General features: G+C 38.9%; 1 protein-coding gene across 4 annotated transcripts in view; it reads left to right on the top strand.

The window, feature by feature from the left end:
* RBM20 (RNA binding motif protein 20) overlaps window positions 1-21176 on the top strand; it is a 106144-nt gene that overhangs the window by 7905 nt on the left and 77063 nt on the right. Inside the window, exon 1 of one of the 4 annotated variants that reach the window (XM_051617717.1) lies at window positions 16149-16197. The exons of the other annotated variants lie outside the window; for them this stretch is intronic. Coding sequence (XP_051473677.1) covers window positions 16184-16197 — 14 coding nt within the window. The 5' untranslated portion in view covers window positions 16149-16183. Of the gene's footprint in view, window positions 1-16148; window positions 16198-21176 lie in introns of those variants that run through there. 4 annotated transcript variants of the gene reach the window in all.

Genomic DNA, 21176 nt, shown 5'->3' with positions numbered 1-21176 from the left:
CACAACTTTAAAATAAAATTGTGAGATACTTACTGGGAACAAAATTACTTATAATGCTTTAATAATATTTTTTTCATCCTGCTTTCTGCTCTGCCTGGAACTAGAGGGAGAGCAGATTAACTTCTGGTACAGAGAGGTTTGCTCGAGTCCCTGCAGAGCTGTGCAAAGCTACGTGTGTTTGTGTGGTTTGCAGTCTGGATGCCAGAGCAGAGGTTGTCAGAGATTTTCTCTGCTCCCCCACATAAAATTCTTTGTCAGAGACTGCGCACAGTTCAGACGGAGGATGGGACTTGGAGAAAAGATGACTCTTGTCTCCTGAACCGCATAGAAAAATATTAGCAAACTAGGATGAGGGATTTTTTCAGCCCTAGGCTTCTCTTATCTTCCAAACTCTTCCCCTAACACATCTTAACTTTCACACTCCTGCTATCCATGTGCTATGTGCCATCCATTTGTGCTCCACTCATGGCACATTCTTGTAAGGTCACCTATGGCTTTCCAACGTCCTGCCAACCAACAACCAAACATTGAGCTCTTTTCTTTATTTACTGCTTCATTCAAGGTCACCATTCTGTCCTGCAGCAACAACCTTCTCCTCACGGTACAGGCAGGACTTGCCTTTTTGCTGGCATCTTTCTGTTGACTCTGAGATAGCCCAAGAGGTTTGCCTCAGGTTACTCTGATGTGCATTACACTTAGGAAAGTGTCATTGATGTGTCTAGAGGTGAACATGTTTGCAACTAATACAGAAGAATAGTGGTTGGCTGGGATGGTGTTTATAGATACCCCTGCTGGCAGCATTGGCAAACAGGTTTATATGTAAAGTCATATAAACGAGAACAACAGAAGTTCTGTACTACTTGAATCCAAGCCAACTCTTGTATTTTCTGCACTGTTTTCGGTATTATTTGAACATACCTTCTCTTTTCCAGCTCCTGGAGAACTAAAAAAGTGCTAACTAGTTACTTCAAATTTGACAGTAAATTTTAAGTTAATCACATATCAGTGTATCTTTAGTAGATCAGTTTTCTAAAACACAAGGGATCATTCTGTTCAATCTAGAATTTGTAGGCTTTCTGCATTGGAAGGTATTAAAGGATTGAATTTCCTTAAAAAAAAAATTAAAATAGAAATTTGTAAGGGCTAGAAGTGATTGAGTAATTTTAAGTTATATCTGTGCACAGTAAAGCAACACATCTTATATATTACATAAATATGTTAGGTGGCCAAGCCAGTTTAGCTTGTCAGTGGTAAATCAGACTTAAATTCCTCTTTGGATATAGTGTATATATTATGAGACTGATCTTGCAAAGCCTTATTCATACACATGAGGATTATTTATGTGTGTAAAGCTTTAGAGGATCAGATCCTTTGATCCTGGTTGCACAGGAAAGACATGGAGCTGTTGGAGAGGGTCCAGAGAAGGGCCATGAAGATCAAAGGGCTGGAGCACCCCTGCTATGAAAGCAGGCTGAGAGAGTTGGGAGCCTGGAGCAGAGAAGGCTCCAGGGAGGTCTTACAGCAGCCTTTCCAGTACCTGAAGGGGCTACAGAAAAGCTGGGGAGGGACTTTTCACCAGAGAGGGAAGTGATAGGACAAGGGGTAATGGTTTTAAATTGAAGGAGGGTAGATTTAGGTCAGACATCAGGAAGAAATTCTTCACCATGAGGGTAGTGAGGTGCTGGAATAGGTTGCCTAGGGAGGTTGTTGAGGTTCCCTTCCTGGAGGTATTTAAGGCCAGGCTGGATGAGGCTTGTGCAACCTGGTCTAGTGTGAGGTGTCCCTGCTCATGGCAGGGAGGTTGGAACCTGATGATTTTTAAGGTCCCTTCCAACCTTAACCATTCTGTGGTTCTATGATCCTATCATCTTAAGTCTGCAAAGCTTCATGACTATTTACTACTTGGGTTTTCTTCCACAACCCATCCCCACCCCAGGGCACTAGGAATCCTGCATAGAAATGTTAAGAGCAGTAATTGCTGACAGGAGAGACTTCATACAGCAGAAGTCACAGAAAATATCGGACCATTACCTTGTGTTTCAGCACTGAGGCTTCAGTTTTGAAAGAGAGCGTGGAGATGTGCAGAGAGCAGATGAATCCATGCTCCTTTGTGCTTCTTAGTAGCTTATTAATAGCCTGACATGTTTTAAAATCAATACCCTGGAGTGTCAAAGCCTCACCAGCCACAGGGATTTGTAGAGCTGGAGGTGGAGAGGGGTTTACAAAGAGCCCATCAGCTCCTCTGCACAGTGCTGCACTTCGAGGTGACCATCACTGCTGTGGCCATCACTTCTGATTGTGCTGAGCATTTGGGAGAAAAAAGACTTTCAGACCTCTCATCTAAGTTGGCTACTTACTGTTTTCTGTATAAGTTCGCTGGACTTCTTTGTTGTTACATTCACTGTGGTTTTTAAATTGAGTAACATGAAAATACCAGGTACAATTTTGTGGTATTTTCTGTTGTATTCAAAGAAGCTTTTATAAATTTTAAATTAAAAAACATTAAGTAACATTATTTTATTTTTATACCTTTTATATTTAAATATTTTAATTGTATTTTATTCTAATTCATATGGCAAGGACATAAAATATCAGCAACTAAGACTACTTTCTGGAGTGAATTTGCTCTAAACTGCAACACAGTCTTTTGTAGACTCTTCTGTACAACATCCTGCCCCTTACTGTGCATTTTGGCAGTGCTTAGCACCATTTGTTTTTCACTTGTCCTGCTCTGTGGAATATAAGAACCTTTTACACAAAGATGCAAACATACCACAGAGACTCCCCACACATTTCTTATTGATCTGTTCACTATGATAGATTTTTCTTTTGTGTGTCCTCCTTTGGAGCATGAAACCCCACAGTTTTGCTTTGGCGCTTTTATAATTTCAAGCTATAGTAAATGGAAGTTGGTAGCAGTGTTCCAAAGCCGGGGACTTGATTGGCAAGTTTTAGCTGTGAGTAAATTTTCACAGCTGATCCATAAATCCCCGACAGACCATTAGGAGCTTCAGAGAGGCTCTGGCAAGCTCCCCTACAATAATTGTAGTTTTAAGTTTGATATATTTAGTTTTCTCACCTCTTAGCTGGATGCCAGGGGGACCTCATGAAAAGCAAACCAGCTCTGTGCGTTTTTGTTTCCTCCAAGTTGGCAGTTTGTACAAACAGCACAGCATGGGAGGAGGACTTGCTGGTTGACTCCTAGTGGACGAGGCAGAGACAGTCCAAGGATTCCAAACAGACCCTCAGATCTGGGGTTAGACACCTAGTAACTCAAGGAGAGTTAGAGTACATAATTTCTCTCTCCTCACATCCAGGCCCTGCTCTTAAAAAATAACAGGATCATCAAAGGAGGCAGAAAAAAATCAAGTTTAAACATGACAGAGTTGTATATAACTCTGTGAGACAGAGACACAGCTCTTAATTTAAATCCCCTGAGGTAATTATACTTATTTATCTGAAGTGAGGCTGGCTGAGTGACCAGTTTTAAGAGTGACTACTGCCCTAAGAACAGACCTGCATGGGTGGCAGTGGTGAGGGCAGCAGGCGTTTCTTTGGGGTGCCAGGGTTTGATGGTAATGATGTTGCTGGAGCAGCCGGAAGCCTGGCTGTGAGATCACATCCCCTTTAGGCTCGCTCCTCTATACACTCAGTAAAACCAGTGCTATAGAGACTATAGTGCATCTTTGATAAGCCCTGGAGAATGCTTCTTATGTCCTAGGGCCCCAACAGGCAGCCCAATAAAGCCTGAGGAAAGATTCCTGTCATTCCCCTGGATTTGGATCCTGCTAGATGGGCTCTGGAAGCAAACTCCGACTCAGCTGCTTGTTTGAGCAATTAATTAATATTTTGTATGTTTCCTTCTGAAATCTGAACCGCTTTGCCAAGGATGTACTTTCCACTTGGTGTAGTCTAGTGTGTTACCTTGCTGAAGGGGCAAGGGGACTGTGTAGAAAAGGGGGGTGTTTCTGCACTGTAAACTCTTCAAAGGGATTTTTCTTCTTTCATTGTAGAAGGAAAGATAAATTTAATCTCTTTATCCTCTGCTACATAAAACCAGCCTTTCATATCTGCAACCCATGAATGATTTATTTACACAGGAGGGTTATAGACAAGCTTTATCTGAACTATTTATAAGAAGTAGAGGAAGAAAAAAGGGTGGAGGTATTTTAACTGAATTTTCAATTTATTTTGGTTTTTTTTTGGTAGAACATGAAAATGAAAAATATAATTAATATTTAAAAGCTCCTTCAAACAAAAATTCCTCCATGTTAAAATCTTAATTTAGGTGGATCAGAAGCTTTGTTGATAAGGGTCTTGTTAGGGTAAGGATAGAGTAAGTAGCTATAAATAGTTATACAGTGAGTGATGATCTCGTCCTACAAACTTTGTGTTGCACTTAAGCAGGAGAAAGTAAAAATATCAGCTGACAACCTTCTTGCAAGGAGGCATCTCTGAATAAATCAGAAGAATCTTCAGTAAAATAATTTAAATTGATCATCTTTTCAGTCCTTAGTTTCAAGTGCTTTAACTTCATTTGATGCAAGAAGTCAAGTGGAAGATGTAATTTCTGTGGTGGGAGTAGAGTCCTGTTGATGCCTGGGGCAGTTTTGGTATCTGACACTTAAACTAGAAATGCCAGGAGTGATATGAGAAAATGAGCTAGTTACATGTGTACCAGTGAAATGCAGATCATGCTTCAGCTGGAAGGAAAGCTAATGCCCTTCATCTCTATATCACAATGGAAAAAAGTTTTCAGAAGGGTACGGAACTTCTAACTCCAAGTGGGATTAGGGTAGGATTGCAGAAAAAATATACAGTAATTAAAAATGGAAAATGGTTTTAAGATTAAACCCACAAGTTATCAGGTATATGGGTGTAAGCAAACTACCTACATCTTCCTAGGTTCACCTGCATAAGAGCTGTGATCTGCTTCATTTCCTCAAGAACTGAATGGATAGACAGCAAGTCACTAAGAGGGCAGCATGGAACTTTTTGGCAAACAGTTCACTAAGATAGCAGGGCATCCTTGCCTAGTGATTGCTGACCACTAGGATGTTAATGCAAACCTCCACTAATTTGTATTTAATCTCCCTAGCAAATAAAATTTGCAAATGCTTATTCACAGAAGTAGCTGGAGTGAATCAGTGACCAGTATTTACACATGTGAGAAGCTTACAGGTGGAGCCTAAGATGAATCCATAATTAAAAGCTAAACATAAGAGGGAGTGGATGAATCTAGAGTGTCACTGCTGATTGTTGCTCTAAAATACAAACGAGGGAATGCAACTGTGAAAGACCAGAGGAGAGCTTGTTAACCTCAGAGTTAACTCAGACTCCTGCCCAGGTGTTAACCATTACCATCTATCAAGCAAAATTAGTTAAAAAGGTGCTTTTGAGACAGTTGAGGACTTTGGGGAGAATCTTACTTTCACTTGGATAGCTGACACTTTGTGAAGAATGTTAGGGAAAATAATCTGTATGCTGACTGTCCTTCCATTTCTGCCATTCCCTGAAGTACAAAAAAGTTCTCCATGTGGTGCTGTTGATAAGGAAGTTTCAGCCCTGCCCTGCTACAACAGTTTGCCAGACTGAAACAGTGTTGGATGGGCTGGAGCCTGCCATGGGGAAGCTTGTGCTTGGGTTAGGTCAGTCAGGTATGTCAGGAAGTGTGTGAGGGAGCCATACCCAGAAGAAGAACCAATCTCTCTTTATGTGGGGAAAAGTGTACTTCCCCCAGCTTCTTTGGAAGAGCCTCAGCATTGTGCTCATGTTAAGTCAAGCAACTCTTTTCCTCCCTTCCCCCTTTCCTGCAATGTGGTCTTGGTCTGGCTGGTATCAATGTTTTCTTTTCCAGCTGTTAACTAAAATGAGAATGAAGTTAAGCTTACCTCAAGGTGCAAAGTCAGTTGTTTGCTCTTTCCTTGTCATGAGAGGAAAAAGTGGCATCATTACAGCTTTAGTAATTACAAGAGGTGACTGATGGGAAAATGAAGTAAGAGCCTTTTCCAGTGTGGATGTTTTATTTGCCTGTGAAGTGGCCGGGGCAGTTGGGATGTTCTCCAACTTGTGTTTGTGTCTTTGAGAGTACAACTGGTTTGAAGAAACAAGCCAGAACTTTTCCTGATTGAAAGGGTGCCTAAACTTATCTAGGGCTACAGCAGGATATTAATAGAACATACTGCATTTCCTTCGCATAAAAATACGAAGGGCACTTTGCTGAGAAAAAAAATCCTGCTGTGCCTTTCTGTCTTTGGGACTAGCTCATCACCCAGCTAAAATTAAAAGGTGAAGTCAGGCAGTTCTTGCTCTCTATTTTTAAACTGCTTCAGCATATGAATGTGAGTGTGAAATCTTTCTTTAGGCCTTTCTTAACTTAATTACCTACTTATTTAAAATATTCGCTTCTCAAATTGCTGAGCTATAATTCTATTCTTTTTTCCTGTGGACACTCTTTAGCTACTCAATGTTTGTTTTATTAGTTTTATGCTTAATTTGTAGTTCTGTAGTTATTTACAGTGATGGAAGCCTTGTGGTAAGTGTTCAAAATCTATCTAGATCTGTTAAAAAATTAGCAAGTAGATGTTGTTTTTGTATATCTGTTCCATCTTTTCCTTCTGGAAAATATAACGAGGATTTACACTTTAGAAAAAAGCAACAAAACAATAGAAAGATTTCAAATTAATAATTTTAGTTTGACCTTAATAATAGAAAATGATGTAATAACTAAAAACGTTTTGTAACACTTTCATTTCTTCATACCTTTTGTTCTGTGCAAGTTTGTTCCTCTTTTGTTGTGTTTATATGCCTTTTCTTCTGTTTGGGTGGAAGGGGCGATGTGGCCCCAGCACAGAAGATGCAGTGGAACTGCTTATAAACCATAAATTTGTACATTTTTTCTGCTGATTTGGGTATACTGAGTTCGTTTTCATTTCAGGGAATCTATGAAAAATCCCTGTCAACCACTTAGGAAGTTAAATTGTGTCCTCTTCGCTTGCCTATAGAAATACTCTTTCCCAGTCTCTCAGTGCCAGCCTGCAGAGGGGGTGCTTCCCTACTCTAAGCCACCATCTCCCAGCACCGCGCCCTACGCACCATCCCCCTAAAGCTGCCCTGAGAACCCGGCATTGCACCCAGGGGTAGGATCTGCTCTTCTCTGTCCCCTGTGATGCCTGTCCCTCGATTTCTTTGACTATCAGCTGTTGGAAGCATAGGCTGTGTGGGACTTCTTCCCACTGACCCCTTTCACAGTGAAAAGGACGCTCAGAGAACACCGTATCTTTGCAGCCTCTTTGGGATGGCTATTGAACCTAAACGTGTATAAAATGGAGATACATGTGCTTTCCTTCTCAGCGTCTTTCTGGTTCTTTGGTTTTTCTCAGTGGGAGCAGCTGTGTTGTTGGAGGTCTTGGGAGTCTTTTCCCTGCAGTTTCCATGTCTATCAAGCAGTGACCAGGCTCTTCTGGGTGAGGTGGTTAGTTTCAAAAGGCATTGCCTTCAACATCCACACACCCAGGAGTGTGATGTGGGAGTCTGATGTAGTCCTACAGCTACACGAGTGAACTACCTGCTGCAAACTGGCTGAGGGTGACTGGTGCCTGAGGTGGCAGTAAGTGTGGTTACATCTCCCAAGGCAAATCCGACATGCTGCTGATCTCACTGATACACTTCCACACACCTCCCTCTGCTACTTTTCAGAAATACTGGAGGTTTCATAGGCTTGGGTGTTAGATGACATTGCATTTGTATTGCTGGTGAGAAACATGTTGCTATTCTTGGTGTTTAGTGGCAGTATATATAGATGGCTAGACAGTGATGTTAAGTAGGATAAGCCTGGAGTCACAGTTTTCTGGACACATCTTGCCATGCCAGTCTTAATGTTTAGAACAGTTTGCCCATTAATTTGTTCTGAGCTTCCACTCCCTCCCTGCACTCTCCAGAAAACCCTTTTCAAACCATCTCTTCTGTAAGTCCTTCTGCCCCAGGTGACCACTGTCCCTCTGTTCATGCTGTTCTGTCTTGTTGTGCATCTGTCAGCTCAAAGATTTATGTGAGCATTTTACATCTTGTAAAGAAATACAAACTCCTTTCTGTGATGGAAAGGTGCATTTTAAGGCTTAAATACGGTCACGATGTTCTCTGCAGCTGGAGTTTGTAGTCCAGTATTGAAAATGCTACACTAACAAGTATCCACAGAACTTCTGGTGTTGTCATCTTGGTGTTCATCATCTGCTGCTGCTTACCTTTCAAAACTGATGGGTTTTGTTTGTTTTGTAAATGGACATTGTTATTGTGCATTAGCAAAACACATGCTTGACAAAAGCATCTTGACAAAATCAGTAGGTTTTAATGGTGTTCATGTACTTCTGTGCTTGAAATGGAGCCTGAAGAATTTGTCCTCTGGAATCTCACATTATGTTTTGGCCACTGGAAATGAAGCACCTGACAACATGAAGCTATCAAAAGGATTTCCAGTCATGGGCAAGCAGCCATTATGTTTATGTTAATCCACAGTAGGAGGTCTGGACAGCTTTTGATTTACTAGTGCTTCTCTGTTCAGTATAAGCTGGAGATCAGCACAGTAGCTGCCTTTAAAGTTGGTTGAAGAGTACTGAAGGGGAAAGGAGAATCTAGTAAAATTGTTAATTGTGCTTCTACGTAATCTTAAAAGTGCATTTCTCAAGGTGGCCAAAGGAACTGTTTTGTAATTGCTATGCCTTTTTTTGCTAGATCTTAACAATTTTGTCTAATTTTAAAGCATACACACTATTTAATGTACTTCTTAATAGATTAGTCTGAATAACTGGAGTACTAGAAACTTCATATGGTTTTTAGCAGCTTGAACATTTGAACATTTGTTTGAATGTTGCAGAGTCTATGTGAACAGATTTGTTGAGATAAACATATGGTTTTAAAACTAAGCTATAAAAATCCTTAGTTTTTTTTTTCATATTGTGGCTTCAAGTAGTTTTAATAGTAGACTTTATTAGAAGAGTTTGAAGCAACCTTGTTTATGTTTCCAAAAAAGATACATGAAATGTATTTCCTTAACTGGGTCATAAAATAAAAGAGCCAGGTCATAAAGTGTTGTTCACTAAAACATACAAAAATAATGCAAAGATTCCTGTCATGTGATCTGACAATGAAACCAGGGGAAATAACTGTCTTGTGTAGCATATTATGCAGGTGGAATAGAAAACATGTATTATCTCAATGTTAGTAATAAAGATGTATGGGATATATCAACATTTTAATGTGTGCATGTGTTTTTTGCTCTTTGTGTGTTTGTGCACTTACAGCTGTATATATTTATATAAATTATATATTTATTTTAAAGATCATTCACAATTGTAGCTATTAATATTGCTAAGCTTTCTCAACATGTAAATACTTTATGGTGGTCTCCCACACCGCTGTTGTGTTCTCCAAAAAGACCTGTGCTCCTTTAACCAGAGAATTGTGTAAAAATGGTGTTAGCACAACGATGCATATGATAAACTCTATTGTCCTAAAGGTCCATTGGTTTCTTGTCACATTTCTGGGGCATTCTGATCCAAAGCGCTAATACAATGGAAACTGTCTTTATATTGTCAGGGGATGATTTTAAAACCAAACAGACCTGAAGTGTTCCAGATTTCCCCCAACACTTAGAATTTTCCATCATTTGAGATTTCAGATTATTGCACGGCCTGTGGCATGACCTAACTTGTACAGCAGCTTCTGTAAGTTAGTCCTTCTATAGGTTTTACAAGATTTGTAATACATTTCTATGAGGTTAGCCTGAAGTGATTGTTTGGAGGGTTGGGGATTATGGATGAGTTGAGAATGCTGTATGGGCATGACTTTGTATAGAGAGAGTGTGTTTATGTATGTATACATATTTATGTATAGATGCACATACATAAATAGGTTTTCTTGAGCTGTGGATAATAACCCTGTTGTGTATCTCCTTAGGGATAGTGTAGTCTTGAAAGTAAAATGGGAATGGCTGTCTGGGAAAGCCAGTCCAGGTGTTTCATTTGCTGAGCTCTCTGCAGGTTGCCCTGTCAAGGGCTTGGCTTTGTCTTTCTGGAAAAAAAAACTCTCAAGGAGCATGGTGGGATGTGTCAGCCTAGGGCTATCTGTAAAGGGGATCCACTGTGAAATTAAACTGCTGTGTGTTGTTGACCCTTGTTGGCTTTGAGCCATAGTGCAAGTTTCATACAAATGGTTCTAAGTGCTGTTGTGTAAGCTTTGTTTCACATGTCAGAAGTGGTGCTAGTCCCTTGCTGGCAAGGAGCAAGTCCTGCAGCACACCCATCACGGGCCAGAAATAACATGGGATGCTGGGCATCCCTGATGGGAGATGTGGGTGATACTAAAGGCAACTGTGACTACACAAAACACAGTGTTTGGCTGCTGAGTTGCTCTCTGGTGCATTCTTGGGCAACTGACCATGAGCTGGTCTTTTTTTTTTTTTTTTTCCTGCCCCTTCCAGCACAGGAATAATGTATAGCACAGAAATAGCCTGTAGTCCCTGTGACTGCAGTGGCTCTGTCCACTGCCAGCCTGTCCCACCCACTCCCTGAGCTGGTTGGAGCACTGACCTTACATTTCTGTGGTGTTGTCAAATGCCATCACACTTCTGAAAATTGCTGCATACTCAATAGAAGTTGCTAACCAGTCCCTGGGGAATCTTTGAGTCACCTTGCTGGTCCTGGAGAGCTCTGTCCCAGTATGGTTTCTCTGAGCTAACTAATCCACCACAAGAATGGATTTAGCTAGACAATTTATCAGTAGGGTTTTGCATCAGTATAGGATTGGTTAAGGATATAAGCTGAATTTCAAATTTGTACTTAGATATGGTTTTTATTTAAAACAATATCCTACTTAGGATTTCAGTAACATATTTTACAAATCACTCTTCAGATGCTCTTTCTGGAGCTCTAGCAGTTACATTATAAATGAAGAACAGATTCGGGAGGCTTCACAGTATTACTGATTATCTTGTAATGTTTTCCAGATGGCAGAACATGATGTAATCCATACTGCCCAGTTTGTTTCACTGCAGTGTATCCTTTGTTATACCCAAAAAGTAACCAAGAGACTGTAAGAAGCTCATCAGGCTGTTCTGTTGGTAGCTGGTTAATCCAAATGTGCTTTATTGCATTATGAAAACTACAGATTAACAAATCACTTGTTGGTGAATGCAGGAAGATTGATTGCTACTCAGAGCTCTGTGAGAACAAGATATGCAACTTGGATTAGCTTAGATCCAGCTACACTTTGGTGAATGAATTCCATTTTCCTCAGGGCTATGAAGTAGTTTACATCTGTTCCATTGTAAATTTCTCTAGCAGGGTAATTTTGGTTCCTCTTCTTTGGAGACATGATGGGAATGTTTCTTTATCATTTGCATTGATCTGAAATAAAACCACAGCACTAGCATCACTGGATGTGTGGGCATGGTGGCTAAGATCATTGCAGCTTGCAGTTGCTCATAACTCTGCCAGTGTTCATGCAATAATGTTGTTTAATAACTGGTGCTTTTATTAGGCTGAGAGACCATCATTTGAATGGCAAACCCATCAAATTTATATAGGTACTTAGCTCAGGATTTTCTCAGCATTAATTGAAGGTGCCAGGGTACTGTGTTGGGACAGGTGCAGTCTTGCTGGGCACAGGCAGGATTTGAGGAGTACACGGGGAAGGAAAGCTCTTTGTGCATCCTGACATCCAGCTGTGTGGGGCTTCCCACTTGAACCCATGTTCAAGAAGTCTTCAAGGGAGATTAGGGCTGGGTGATGGTGTTTCAATCTACTGGCAGTTACCTTGTTAGAGTGGGTTTTGTAGTCACTTCTTTAGCCTATCTGATCCTTTGGGTAAGCCCAGAAAAATGGGATGGAGAGAAGAATAACAAAAGAGACACAAGTACATGGTATTAACTAGCTTCTGGGAAGGAGGAGAAAATTTCCTGAAGTGGTTTTAGTATCTTGTGATTGTTTCATACTCTGTGGAGCAGTTGCCCGTAGGTTGCCATTGGTAGGACACAGATGGTTGGGCTGGTTGATCTGATTTGGCATGGCACTTTTTGCCCTGTCTGTATGTTTTCAGGGAAGGAAAGCTGGATCAGGAGCTGAGCAACATTGAAAAGAAGAGCAACTTCCAACACAGTTGTCATTTTGATGGTTGTGCCATGTTTGCTTGTGTTACTGTTTCACCCAGTGACTTTCCTCATCTCTTTTTTGACATGTATGGCATTGCTTGGCTGGTAGATGTTCTTATTTCTCCTTTATTGTGTCTCTGGGGAATTTCATAGTTCAGTGTCAAAACATCCCCTTGCAGGGGAGGAGGGAAAGAGGGCAGGTTTACACGATGCACGTCTCATTTTACAGTTTCCCAATGGTCTTCAGTTTGGCTGCTTGTAAGGAGCATTTGCTGTTCAGAGTCACTCAGTCTGGGCTCATTTAGTGACTCAGGCTGTCTTTGCTCACTGCACTATTGCTGGTGATTGATGTGCTTTGCCCTTCTGATTTCTACAGCTCGTCCCGGGAAACAAAATTAATGGCAGTGGCTTTTGGAAATGGGAGAGTAGCAGAGTGCTAATTACACTTTTCATTAAATATTCCTCCCAGTCCAGGAGACTGGTAGCAGTGCTCAGTTTTACACAGTCTCTTTACTTCTTTCTCTGCATCTTTTGAAAAGAGTATGTGGAAAACGGGCTTTCCAATAAAATAAGGACTCGGAGAGGGGACAGAGGAGGGGAAAGAGTCCTGAAAGGATTGCATTTTCATGTCCTTCCTCCACAGCCTTTCTCCCTTTCCTTCCTTTAGCAACTTTTCCTTCAGGTTTTCTTCCCCACAAAAACCTTTCTTGTCTTCCTGATGCCCTGTCATGTCCTCATTTGCAAGATCCCTGGTTTCTCCTCTAGCAAACTTTCTTTGGCTTTAATTTTATTTGTGTAAGAATTGCTTGCTTCTTCCTGAACAGTTCAGCCTTGCATACAAAGAACAAATAAGAAATATCCATTGCTTTTTCCTGTTTGCAAAAAATGCCCCAGAGAATCACAGCAGACTTGACGTATGGCAAGGTTGGTTTTTTTTTGCTCAGTGTTCCAGCCCACTGACTGGGTTGAAGATGATGGGAATGCGAATTCAGCATTTGTCTGAGAGCGGCCAGAGATTTTCAGAATTGGTAGAAAGAGGAAACTTCATGTTCTGGGAAGGTAGCATTTATCAAAGGCCCCAAAATGCTCTATTATAGTGCTAGAAAGCTGCTGTTAGGTGCTCTGCTAAATAAATAAATAAATGGGCTTTTTGATTGAAGGGGTGAGCAACTGCAAAAGACATTACCTTCCTGGGGAGGAGTAGGGAGCCTTTCCTGTATTTTAAAGAGACTATAAAACAAGTTGCAGTCCTGCCTCAGAGGATATTTGGCTTGCAGAGATCTGCTGCAAGCACAGATTTTTGTGTCGGCTCAGCGCACAGACGCCGGGTCTCGTCACTGTGGGCGCAGAAGGGCAGGATTGTGTTTAGCCCAGAACCATCAACGCTGGGGGATACACTGTTAGTCATAGAAACCTGAGAAATTTGTGAAGATATTCCAAGTTTGATTTTTACATACTGGGACAGCTTTTGAAATTCTGTCACAGTTTGAAGTGGTAACGCCAGCAAGGAAGTCAGTTGATTGAGTGTTTTTGAAAAGATTTTACTCTTCTTCTACTTTGTGCAAGTTTACTGTCATTCTCTAATATTAAGACAAAAAAGTTATCTGTAAGTGTAAAAACTGTCTGTCTCGAAGTAAATTCTTTATGCTTAACATGGTTTAAATGCTTTCATGTAGCTTTTCAGTTGCAGGAGTAGTACAATGTCATTTTAGCAGCAATAGGTTAAAAAAAATTCAGATACAAGTAAGATTTTTTTAATGTTGCAAACATTCCTTTAAAATTCTGAAATATGTTTTTCTTCCCACCTCAGGCCCCAATTCCTAATTAATCCCAATTAGGCAATTTTTGTTAATCAGTCGTGCAGTGCCATATTTTGTCATTGTTTCCTAGGAGCTGTGCTTATGTAGATCAATTATGCGAAACTGTAACTTTGGTAGAAAATCTACAGAGCAAACCATGAACCACTTGTCCTGCATGAATCACTTATTTTAAACGAGGTTGTACATATTAGCCTCACCCTTTTGCTCTTTAAAGGTGGAGGTTTTTATGAACCAGTTATGTGTCATGGCATGGTCTCTCGAGTCTTTTTTTCTGTAAGTGAAACAAAAGAATAATTTTTGCAGAAATCACAGAACAAGCTCTCAAACTGTATTGCTCATTTTTTCCCCATTGACCATCGATAAAATCAAACTGATAACCATTTAGAAGTCTTTGTTCTGTGCAGAGAGACTCTTGAGTAAGCTGGGGGGGAGTGATGTGATATAGCAATGTGGTTGGGACAAACAGAATGGATAATCACTCATGTTTATCCATCAGTCAACAAAAATATACTGTGGCACATCAGACAATTTTACTGTAATTAAATATTTTCTATCTAGACACATTAAACAAAATAGTGTCTCAATGTTTGTTCATATTGTAGCTCATTCTTTCCTAACATATCAGTATTTCTGCTCTAAAAGGTGACTGCAAAAATGTCCCATTTTTGTGCTTATTCTCTAGATATGTTGAGCATGGAAATTTAAATAACTCAAGAAGCTGTTACTTTCTGAGAGATACTGGCTTATTCTTATTTTAAATTGTTTCACATTCTTGTATCTCGATGTAGTTCAGAAGGAAAAATATATGTTTTCATCTGCATCTCATCAATTCTAATGTCACTGAAAAAACCCTCTTCCAATAGGAGGATTTTTTTTTTTTTTCTGGAAAAGAAAGTCCTTTTGGGGTTAGAATCCCACATTGGAGACTGGCAGGTGAAATTCTTTATCATTTTTAAGCTGAACATAAATAACGTGAAAACTGGGCATGTTTGAGTCCCCATGACATTTTGAATTATTTTTCAGAGTACAAAACCTTGAAAATTTTTATACATTCAATAATTTTTAATTATTTGCTTTTTAATCAGACTTGGAAATAACTATTTAAATTTCTGAATCTTTTAAATAAGAGAAAATGTACATTCAGGAACAAATTTAACAAAATAATGCTAATTTTATCTGGTTTAGTACCAAATAATAGCTGTCCTGTCAGTTAATATGTACAGATTATTTTCCCTCTTTGATTTAATGAAATTTTTGTTATCTCTGCAGCTGTCCAGAATCTTAGAATCCCCCCTATACCTGAAGGTTTTTAAAGTAACATTAATTATTTTCTAAAGCTTTCTGTAAAATATCAAAGTTATTGATAGAATTTTCTTTTAGTAAAAATTCTAAGTAAAATGCAAATGATTTTTTACTTGTGCAGTTATAAAAATAATCCTTCAATACACCTTACAGTGAAGACATCTTTATGCAGCAATGCAGTCTAGTCACAGTGCAGAATTCCTAAACTATTACAACTTTTAAAGGTTTTTTTTTAAAAAAAAAACTTGATATCTGATACTGAATTTAAAAAACTTTATAGAAATTTGTTACTGTGTAGTCTTGAAAAAAATCTATCAGTTTATAGAATCTATAATATTTGCTTTTTAAATAGGAGCAAATATGTTCCTTAAAAAAAAGAGAGAGGTTTATAATGCAAGACAGCCTTGCAATGGAAAAAGCTTTGTTCTGCTGTTGGGAGAAGAAATCTGCATCTCAGCTAAAAAGCACACTATCTTTTTATTAATTAAATTGCATATCTCAGAAACTGGTTTATTTAATTTTGATGTGAAATTGTAAAACTCTGGTGGAGAAAGTGGCCCCAATACCTGCCTATTTGAAAGTGATTGAATTAATTGGTTAGTAATTGGTAACATCTTGTGGCAGATGATCCTGTCAATGCATTTACTTGATTGTTAATCTACAAACTCTAACAGAACATTAATTTACAGACTGTCCTGGCCTTAAGCTCTGTTTCAAGCAGTCTGTTTCCTTTCACAAGATGAACTTCCCATAGGCCAGTGTTTATCTGCCTGACTCCCCGGCAGGCTGAGATTTAAGCTATACAGGCCTGGGCAGCGCGTGCAGTTGAACCTTGCTAACCTGTGTGAGTGCTGAGGAAGAAGATGGGGAATTACTGAGCTGTTATCAGTAAGAGGAAAAGCTCAAATGCAATATAATGAATCAGAAAAGGTAGCGTATTCATTTAACTTGATGATACTGGTTTTTTATAATTGCTTAGCATAACATTTAATAGTTCATGATATTTATTTCCTAGGTCTGTTTAAAGGAAGAGAACGTAGGTTGTCTTACTGCTGGGTGGCTATTCCATTGTGTGCTGGGAGCTTTTGTGCCTCCAGTGTGCAATATTATTGTGTTGATTAGCAAAGGCAGGTGAAAGTTTTTGGTTTGAGTTCTTACTGTGAACGGGATGGTGGTGGCTTTGGCAATAAAGACATCTACCGAAAGCGTAACGCACTGACACACAGGAGAGGACTTCGAGGTAGGATTTATTTTTCTTAATTGTTCCTGCTGCCCCTGACCAACATGGGTTTTTTGTTTGTTTGTTTGTTTTGGGGCTTTTTTGTTGGTTTTGGTTTTCTTTTCTTCCCCCCCCCCAACATGATTCAGCATTGTTGCTCCCAAATGAGTTACAGCAGATACAGATGCTGTTATATGAAGTTTGAAAAACAACTAACAATGAGATAACAGTGGAAATGTTCCCTACTGCTTTCTGATGCAGACAGTCTATTTTTGACCTGGAGACCAATATCAAGCCCTGGATTTTGTCAGGTCAGGGGGTGGGCACTGAAGACCTTATCTCTATTTTTTTTTATTTTTTTTTTCCCTTTGTTGACAACATATCCTTATCCTTCTTGGGTCCTGGGGTCAGTGCTTGATAGTGCTGGTATTTAAAATACCTAAATAGGAGAAGTTCTTTTTTTCTATTTTTAAGGATGCTCATTAAAGTTGCTGGCAAGGGTCAGGGAGCCACAGGGGTGCGAGATGAGACTCGGTGAGAACACTCCTAGTGAGAACAGGGAGCTGCCTTCAACTGTGCTTTGTTAAACACAGATGTGTTAAAACCATAAATTAGTGTTACATAAGCATAAACAATTTACTTGTATTAAATATTTTAGACACATCTTCATTTATTGTTTTTATTGAATAGCTGTACATAAGGAAAAGTGATAATTTTCTGTGTATCTGGAAAGTTTTAAATGAAAGTTATTTTGTTTGCGTTTAAGGAGTATCACTGCAATTACATAATGTTTTGTTTAAGGAAAGTTACTTATGTGCTTTTTTTTTTTTAAGATTTACTATTAGCTAAACAGCAAAAACTCTCAGCTTCATAAAGGCAAAGAATTGAAGGAAACTTCAAAATAGTGAGTAGAAGGAGCACATCAAATTCTGTGCAAAACTGTAGAGCGTGTAGATGAGTGCTTGGTTTGTGTTGCAGTCTGGCAGGAGCCAGATTCACTCACATTATGTTAAATGAATTTTTTAAATTAACTGTTTGGTGTCTTGGCTCAACATGGCTTCCCTGCCCCAAGTTCTTGGTCCCTGCAGTGTTGTAAGGGCAAAGCAGCTTAAGTGCAGAGTTACTACTCTGCCTCTGTGGGTTAATAATAATTACATAACTAAGAAATTATATGTTTTAATTTGCTTTATTTATATTGGGAATTAAAACGAGAACAAAATAATGTAAACAAACAGTAACTCTGGGGATATTTACAAAATTTGCAGCTATAAATAATGCAGTTTTCCAGAAGAAATAATGAGTATTGACTCAGAAGAAAGAAGTATTGTAAGGGCTTGTGCATAGCTTCTTACTGTTATTGTATCGCTGCAGATAAATATTTGTGGTTTTGGCAAAAAATGGCAGTTTTTCTTCTGTTTTCAATCTCTTCATATCTTCCTTTACTGGAGGGTGGGGAGCAAAGGGAAAGAGAAGAAACAATTTATTTGGTATAGGCACTTAACTGGTAAATGGTTCCCTACCTGAAGATGTAGGAAAAATTTAAGCAGGACCTTGAAAGAGGAAATGAAAATGCATGAATTTATGTGTAACAGAAAAATGAATGCTCTTTAGTGTATTCAGATGGTATAAAAATGTAATTATTAATAATCTACAAGTTCCCTCTGTCTCTTCAAGTTAATCATACCATAATATATTACAGGAATATTTTCCTCATGGGAGCTATGGAATTTTCTTTTTGTTCAGTGGTTACTGAGGGTTTTTTATACTATTTTCTGGAATGCCTACTGTCACAAAGAGTCACTGTGTAGTCAGCAATAGTGGTGAATTATACCTGAAAACCAAAATTAAGGTGACAAATAATATGTACTTGAAGTTGTGTTAGCAAAGCCTGGCAGAAGCTAGTGTTTAATACATGCGTCTACATGATCTTATTAGGCAAATAGGTGCAGATCTGTGTCTGAGGAGGAAATACTGCTTTGAACCAAGGAAAACTGAAATTTTTTTGGTTTTCAATATAAGTTCTTAACTGGAGAAAACAGTGTAATTGCAGTGGCGGTTACACAGTCCAGTAGCTCATTTATAAGGTCTTCCCTGCACGTCTTCAATATGTTAGCTGCTGTATGTCTAAATTTTCATTATCTGCAATATTAGTCTTGTGGGGTTTTGTGTGAACTGGTTTTAAACAGTTGGAAACAGTTTTCTGAAATCTGAACAATGATAATATGACTCAGAATTAGTAAATGAAAACAAGTGCTACATGTTGGAACTGAGTAAGATTTGAAAGTAGTTAGAAAGGCTGAACGGATGTTCCTTGATGTTGTACTTCTTATTTATATCAGTGTAGATAATTTCTCAGTTAAAGTCTCAGGTGAAATTAGGAATTAAGTTAAAGCCACAGAATAAATCATAGCTAAATGATGTCCCTGTTTTTCCTGTAGCAACAAAGATCTTCATATTCTTCAGGAAAATGATAGTGTATCTTATTAGTTATTATTATGATAAATTATTTCTGTTGCAGCCATCCCGTAAGTACTACTCCTGTATTTACTACAAACAGTCCTAGTTGTTAACTAAAAAATCCAAATCACACAACTCAGTCTTTCCTTATCCTGGCAGTTGGTAATTCCAGCTACTGATTTGTTAAGTGTTCTCATAGAAAATATAAATGGAACAGCATAGATTGCTCTAAAAAGTTATCTTATCCTATGGATTTTAAGTGTAGATTAATCCCCAGTGACTCGCAGGACTAAACAAGTAGGTACAAAAGCATTTACTTGTTAAAAACTGTGCCATCTGTTTTTTAGTGGATTGTATGTGGTTGTTTCTGTTTAGACATCTGTAGAGTTGTCAATGGAATTGTTTATCTCTCTTAGTGTCATTCACCTGTCTTGAAGCTGTCACAAAAAAAAAGAAAATAAAAGAAAAAACTTAGGCGGGGGGGGGGGGGGGGGGGGGGAAAGAATTATAGTAAAGAATGAGCTGCTTTGGTCCCAGCCAGACCCCTCTCTACCTCTCCAGTTGAGATTTCTTCTTTAACCTACCTAGCTTTGAGAGTTTAAATGGCAAACACTTTCCATTTGGGTAGCAGAAATGGTTTAGCATCCACAATGTATTGGTATTTTTTATGTTAAAGTATGCCATGGTGACTTTTTACATTACCTGAACCAAAACTTCCAGGCTATTCTGTATCAAACAGATAATACAGGTCAGCAGAACTGTGCTGAGCATGGGAGATTGCTGTAATAGTATTTTACTGCCCTTTCACTCGGAGTTTGTTTTCTGAAGCAATGACCAGTGATTTCTACTTTTGCTTTAGCTGGAGTGAAAACTATAAAAGTTTCTTTTTAGTGGGTCTTACTGCTGATCTTCGATGTGGCTTGAGTCTAACGTTTCCCAGTGAATGGACTAGCAAAGAAAATCTAATCATCTCGCTGCTGATACAGGTTGTATGCCTGAAGACTGGAGTTGCTCAACTGTGAGATGAACTTTTCAGTGCTGGCAGCAACCTGCTGCATACAGCACTGTAAGCAAACTCGTGAAGGAGATTAAGCTGCAAAATACTCACTTGCATAGTATATCAAATATCACCTTGATAGAAAGTGAGATTTGTTTATCTTTTTAAAAAATATTCTGAGTCCATTAAGGTACACTAATAAAATCAGGAAGGAACTATATTCCTTAGGAATAATTAACTCTGGAGCAGTTCCTTACATGTGCCTTTGTACTGAGTGTGTATACATTATAGGCATATAACTAAGCAAATTGTGCAGTTTTAGAAAGCCTATTATTCCAAAAATTATATTCCACCTTATTATCCCCAAAGAGCAGCAGGAAGCATGAACTCTTCCTTTCAGGAACACACAAATACATTTCATGTTTCTTTCTGTCTCTTTATCATATATCACAGTGAGCTCATTCAAAAAAATAATATTTTAGGGACTCTGTTCAGCTCTCTCAGAATTGCACTTGCATGCAAGGTTGCCAATGACAGTTGATTGGGAGTTTTTTCTTTGTTATCCTTTAGTCCTACTGGAGTTTGAAAATTTCCTTTTTGAAATTAGTAGTTCTTTTTCTGAATTTTTGCTTGAGGAAACATGCCAGAGAATCCTCTACATTCTCTCTGCTGTCTAGGCAAAACAGAGTTAATGTCCAGTATTAAGCTTTATTAAACACCCCCCAGAATGAATAAATACTGAATTTCTCAAGAAAATTACTAAAAAAAGAATGGGAATCTTGGCTTTGTTGGGCAGGGATATAATCTCATTGTGCTCAGTGATTTCAAATGCTCCTTTATGAGTAACTGAAGTGGGACAATTTGAAGGCCAAGCCCCATTAATTCACATCGATGGATCTAAAATCTTAGAGCATTAACAGAAATTAATTCACTTACATCCTTTGGCTTGAGAGAAAAACAAAACAAAAATCACCTTGAAACAAGCCAGCTGATGAACCTGTGGAGGTGTTGGTAACCTTGGCCACTCTCATTAAAAGTGCCCCTTAAAGAGCTCGTAGAATTGGTGATTTTTTTTCCTTCGTAGCACAACTGGGACACAGAAACCCTGTTTTCTTTAGCGAGAATGCTTGGACGCCCTCCAATCGAGTGGGAACAAAGACTTGTCTGTCATGGTCCCGGGAGCCCCCACATCTGCTTTTTAAAACAGGATGTGGGGAAGGGGAAAATCCTCTCCAT

This window comes from Apus apus, chromosome 4 (assembly GCF_020740795.1).
Source record: "Apus apus isolate bApuApu2 chromosome 4, bApuApu2.pri.cur, whole genome shotgun sequence".
NCBI classification, from domain to species: Eukaryota; Metazoa; Chordata; class Aves; order Apodiformes; family Apodidae; genus Apus; species Apus apus.
Note: the sequence above shows the minus strand (reverse complement) of the source record. Positions and strands in the feature narration are given on the sequence as shown.